General features: G+C 39.4%; 1 protein-coding gene across 1 annotated transcript in view; it reads right to left on the bottom strand.

Annotated features, from left to right (window-relative positions):
- Positions 1-2995: 2995 nt before the first annotated feature.
- The window catches only part of GPR132 (G protein-coupled receptor 132), an 18613-nt gene continuing 15182 nt past the window's right edge, over positions 2996-6426 (bottom strand). Inside the window, exon 2 of the mRNA XM_072114164.1 lies at positions 2996-4242. Within this exon, the coding sequence (XP_071970265.1) occupies positions 3113-4234 (1122 nt within the window). The 5' untranslated portion in view covers positions 4235-4242 and the 3' untranslated portion in view covers positions 2996-3112. The remainder of the gene's footprint in view (positions 4243-6426) is intronic.

Genomic DNA, 6426 nt, shown 5'->3' with positions numbered 1-6426 from the left:
ACCCCACATACACAGCCCTCTCAGGTTAGTTATATACCTTGCCCCATATACAGCCGCCCACTAGTTTTATTAGTCCTTTTATTAATTGAATTACTATCTGGCCCCAATATATAGCCCATCCCCTCAGTTAAATTATATACAGCCTCCCATATAGTGCCCCCCTAGTTTAATTACTACCTGGTCCCCAAATATGGATTGCCCCAAATCAGTTTTATTACATTCAGAAGCCCCCCCCCCACATCAGTTATAAATATCCTCCAATTTATTTTATTATATCCAGCACATGTATATATTCCCCCATCAAGCTCATTTATATACAGAGCGCCCCCCCCAGTATAAATAGTCTCCGTCCCCCATATGTATATGCTGTTTATATTTATTCCCCCAGCAAGCTCATTTATATACAGAGCCCCCCGCCAGTATAAATAGTCTCCATTCCCCATATATACTGTTTATAGGCGGTCCCCTACTTAAGAACACCCAACTTACAGACTACCCCTAGTTACAAACGGACCTCTGGATTTTGGTAATTTACTTAACTTTAGCCTTAAGCTACTGTAAACAGCTATAACAGTTATGACAGGTGTCTGCAATTGAGCTTTATTGTTAATCTTGCTTCCTATGATAACCCAACATTTTTAAGATCCAATTGTCACAGAGACCAAAAAAGTTTTTGTCCGGCGTTACAATTATAAAATATACAGTTCCGACTTACACACAAATTCAACTTAAGAACAAACCTACAGAACCTATCCTGTACGTAACCTGGGGACTGTCTGTATATATATTCCCCCAGCAACTTCATATATATATATACAGAGCCCCCCCAGTATAAATATTCTTTGTTCCCCATATATACTGTTTATATATATTCCCCCAGCGAGCTCATTAATATACAGAGCCCCCCCCCCCAGTATAAATAGTCTCAGTTCCATATATATATATATATATATACTATGTGTATACACTCACCGGCCACTTTATTAGGTACACCTGTCCAACTGCTCGTTAACACTTAATTTCTAATCAGCCAATCACATGGCGGCAACTCAGTGCATTCAGGCATGTAGACATTGTCAAGACAATCTCCTGCAGTTCAAACCGAGCATCAGTATGGGGAAGAAAGGTGATTTGAGTGCCTTTGAACGTGGCATGGTTGTTGGTGCCAGAAGGGCTGGTCTGAGTATTTCAGAAACTGCTGATCTACTGGGATTTTCACACACAACCATCTCTAGGGTTTACAGAGATTGGTCCGAAAAAGAAAAAACATCCAGTGAGCGGCAGTTCTGTGGGCGGAAATGCCTTGTTGATGCCAGAGGTCAGAGGAGAATGGGCAGACTGGTTCGAGCTGATAGAAAGGCAACAGTGACTCAAATCGCCACCCGTTACAACCAAGGTAGGCAGAAGAGCATCTCTGAACGCACAGTACGTCGAACTTTGAGGCAGATGGGCTACAGCAGCAGAAGACCACACCGGGTGCCACTCCTTTCAGCTAAGAACAGGAAACTGAGGCTACAATTTGCACAAGCTCATCGAAATTGGACAGTAGAAGATTGGAAAAACATTGCCTGGTCTGATGAGTCTCGATTTCTGCTGCGACATTCGGATGGTAGGGTCAGAATTTGGCCTCAACAACATGAAAGCATGGATCCATCCTGCCTTGTATCAACGGTTCAGGCTGGTGGTGGTGTCATGGTGTGGGGAATATTTTCTTGGCACTCTTTGGGCCCCTTGGTACCAAGTGAGCATCGTTGCAACGCCACAGCCTACCTGAGTATTGTTGCTGACCATGTCCATCCCTTTATGACCACGATGCACCCAACATCTGATGGCTACTTTCAGCAGGATAATGCGCCATGTCATAAAGCTGGAATCATCTCAGACTGGTTTCTTGAACATGACAATGAGTTCACTGTACTCAAATGGCCTCCACAGTCACCAGATCTCAATCCAATAGAGCATCTTTGGGATGTGGTGGAACGGGAGATTCGCATCATGGATGTGCAGCCGACAAATCTGCGGCAACTGTGTGATGCCATCATGTCAATATGGACCAAAATCTCTGAGGAATGCTTCCAGCACCTTGTTGAATCTATGCCACGAAGAATTGAGGCAGTTCTGAAGGCAAAAGGGGGTCCAACACGTTACTAGCATGGTGTACCTAATAAAGTGGCCGGTGAGTGTATATTCCCCTCACTTTTAGCATTGCTTGGCCATTAAAAATAATGAAACATAAACTCACCTCTGTACAGGATGCTCCCATGGCAAGCGGCTCCCGTAATCTCGCGGCTCTTCTGTGAGCGCGGCTCCGCTCAGTGACACAGGTGGCATGACATCACCGCCTGTGTCACTGCATAGTACAGAGCGGCGCCTGCAGCCATATATGCGATGCGTCACTCTGCATGTAAATCGCACATGTGTCTTAAAGAGACAGGTGCGATTTATCTGGTGGGCGATTCAGGCGGCAGGAAATTTTGCCGCTCTCCAAAGTGCTTTGCATTCTGCCGTCTGAGGCAAGATTTTCATCTCGCCTCATGGCAGATGTGGCCCTCACCTCCTGTCTCCATCTACCGTCCCATATACATTGTGAGCCCTGATGGGTAGTCTTAATGTAATGTATGAGACTCCCTTACTGATTGTACAGCACCAGGGAATTAATGGTGCTCTATAAATAATGGCCCAGGCAGTTGGCTCATACACAAGGCTGCGGAGAACACTGCTGTGTGTATGAACTCATAGAAATACATGAGGACATATGTTAGCTGCATAGGCAACAGCTGGTACAAATCCCCAATATATAGTTGTGTGCATAAGGCCGAACTATGTGATCACGTATTACCAGGTCAAGTCCCTTCTTCAGATTCACGACAGGACAAAGGATGGCACGTGCATGTGTGTGTACATCCACAAAATCTTACATAAATTGTTAATATTTTAACATATACTTACGGTGAAATGAAGTTTTTGAGACTTCTATATTATTTCAGTTGGAATTTATTTAAGTGATGTATTGTGTACGGAAAGATAGCAGTGATGGATATTTACATATTTGTCATAAAAATAAATAACATAAATAAAATTTAAAGAGTCACAAGCGTCCAAATATGTTGTATTAATTCCTATCCTGGAGTATATCTGGGATCCCAAATCCACTTTGCGTTGAATACTCTTTGTCCAGTTGTTGATGGTCTCTAGAATTGTGAAAATGAGGATAGGTGCTGTCACTCCTGGTATTGATGGAGAGTTGTCTTCTCCAGCCCCTCATGGCTTTACAGATATCTTTCCTTACGTTTTCACTGACCAATACATAGATAAAAGGATCTGCAATGCTGTTTACCGTGACCAAGCAAAGTAATATAGAATAGGTGGTATAAATCTCCTCTTCAAAATCACACAAATTTTCGGAACTGTCCTTTAAGTAGTAAGCAATACTCCGGGTGAGCAACACAAAGTGATATGGAGCGAAGCAGATCATGAATATGATTATAATGGTTATCGCCAAATATTTCACTTTGGCCTTTTGCTGATCCGTGAAGCTGACGCTGGTTTCGATCCTCTTTTTAATCACAAAGTTGGTATAAATCAGTGTCGATAGAGGAATCAAGAATCCAATGATAAACCGAGCTACGTAGAAATGAGCTACATATGACGGGATAGGCAACGTTTCGAAACAAGTGGTTTGGTTTCCTGTTTGGTCACCATCACTGATGATGAAGGCTGCAGAATGGGTAAGTGCCACCAAGGTGTAAATAACCACTGTGACAACGATGGCAATTTTTTGCCTGCGAATCCCCCTGGACTCTAAGGCATATTCCACTGCCAAATAACGATCCACAGAAATGCAACATAAAAGCAGAATACTGATATATATGTTGTTGAAAAAAATATATCCAGTAATTTTGCAGGCTGTCGGTCCCCATTGCCAGTTATGGTCATTCTGTACATACAGAATCCAAAGAGGAATAGTCCCGAGGTACATGAGTTCACTTAGAGACAAACTGAACAGGTAAACAGCCAGCACGTTTTTCCGCCATATTTGTAAAATTGTTAGCCATAAGGTCAAAATGTTTGCTGGGATTCCAATTACTAGGACGATGCTGTATAATATAATGACAAAATTGGCGCTATCACTATAAGGTGGCTTGCACTGTGGTATCACAGATGTGGTGTTGTTCGATGTCCTCATTGTATGTATGTCCCAGGAAACATTCCCTCCTACAGATTCTGGCTTCATTTTGGCACCTGGAAATAAATACAAAAAAAAAGCAGTTTATATATCCATAGACAAGATAATATAAATGACAATGTCATAATATAAGTTTAGGGATGTGCAAGTTTAGGAACAAAGCATATTTTTTTCTATATAAAATGGAATGGGACAAGTGTCTCATCTCACTCCTAAAATGAATGAAGATGAACTACATTGAAATCTGTGACAGCCATGTTTTTCTAATCCCTGATATCCAATGTCCATATGTCATTTAAAAACACCATTAGGAGTTGCGTGGACTGTGCCTGTACACTTGGTTGTCTGCAGGAAACAAAAGCCCTATCGTTGAAAGATTAAAGCATACAGTACTTTAGGTTTTGACAAAATGTTTATAACTCAGTTGTCCTGTGTGTGTACATGTATTACTGCATGTTCTAGCAATTGTCGCCTTTTCAGGCTTAGTGCTTTTTGGTTCCTCAGTTTTTCATTGCAGTCCCAACAAGGCAATGACTCTCAACATACAGTCAAGACATCACAGAAGTGGTGTAAGGTCAACTGTGTGAATGTCCTTAAAGGAAACCTACCACTTCAAAATGACCCTTCTGACCCACAAATACCTTTAGCTTGCTCATGATGAACTGATGCTGGACCATGTTTTCATTTAACCCAGAAACCGCTGTATTCGAACATATTTTATTTCTTTGCTTTACTAAAATCTTCCTTCGGCGCTTCTGTGTGCGTCACACAGCGCGCACCACGGATCCTGCTGCTCCATAAAGCTCGCGACCGTCGATCGCGTCGGCGCCGCGCCAGTGTGAAATGTTGTCGTGCCCGAGAGCCGGTGACGTCACCGTGCTCTCGGGCACACTAGCGCATGCGCAGCAGCTCGCCGACTCGCGTCTCGGCCGGCTTTTCACTGCGCATGCGCGAAGTCCCGAAGCCTCGTAGTATCGCGAGGCTTCGGGGAGAAGACCGTGGGGGTGAGTGCACAAAAAAAAAAAACTATGCTCGCCGCTCCCACCAACGAGAGGGGGGTTCCTTCCACTGCCACCAATGATGAATAAAAGTTTTAATGCACTTCAAGCCCCCTGACACCAATGTTTATTAAAATGCATATCTATTAAAAAAAAATATATATATATATATATATAAATATATATGTGTATTTATAAATAAATAAATACACATATATATTTATTTATATATACATGCACATATATTTATTTAAATAAATAAATATATACATATATATATTTGTGTGTGTGTATATATATATATATATATATATATATATATGTATATATATTACACACACACAAATATATATGTATATATTTATTTATTTAAATAAATATATGTGCATGTATATATAAATAAATATATATGTGTATTTATTGATATAAGTAAATATAGATGTGTGTGTGTATATATATATATAAAGGTAGATAAATATATACACACACACATCTATATTTACTTATATAAATAAACACATACCGTATATGTGTGTGTATATAAAATATATATTATATACACACACACATATATGTTTATATATTTATTTATATAAGTAAATATAGATGTGTGTGTGTGTGTATACATTAATATATTTCTTTATATAACTAAATATATACACACACATATATATATTTATTTTTTCAAAAGAATGCTGACACCAATTTATATATATATATATATATCGGTGGCCCCTAATACATATATGTGTGTACGGACCACCTACAACAAATATATATATATATATATATATATATATATATATATATATTGATATATATATGAGAGATATAACATTGGTGTCAGGGGTCTTTTTATTTGTATTAGTACATATGTATCTACAACTAGCAAAGACCCCTGACATTAATGTCTTGTGTGTGTGTGTGTGTGTGTGTATATATATATATATATCTCAAAGACGCAAAGCCCTTACACAATTATATCTATCTAATTATATATATATGAAAGAGAGAGACATAACATTGTTGTCAGGGGTCTTTGTTATGTAAATATATATATATATAATATAAAATCAGGTATGTGTGCATATATAAATTTGGAACATGGTGTTGTTGGGCTGGTTTATGTTTTAATATTTCTTTGTCTTGCAACAAGTCATATATATTCAGACTTGCAATAATAGTATATTGTTTATACTAATATTAATCTTTTTTTCCCCATTATGTCTCCTAGAGTCGTTC

Source organism: Engystomops pustulosus, chromosome 7 (assembly GCF_040894005.1).
Source record: "Engystomops pustulosus chromosome 7, aEngPut4.maternal, whole genome shotgun sequence".
Lineage (NCBI taxonomy): Eukaryota > Metazoa > Chordata > Amphibia > Anura > Leptodactylidae > Engystomops > Engystomops pustulosus.
The sequence above is the reverse complement of the archived record's forward strand: the minus strand, read 5'-3'. Positions and strand labels throughout refer to the sequence as shown.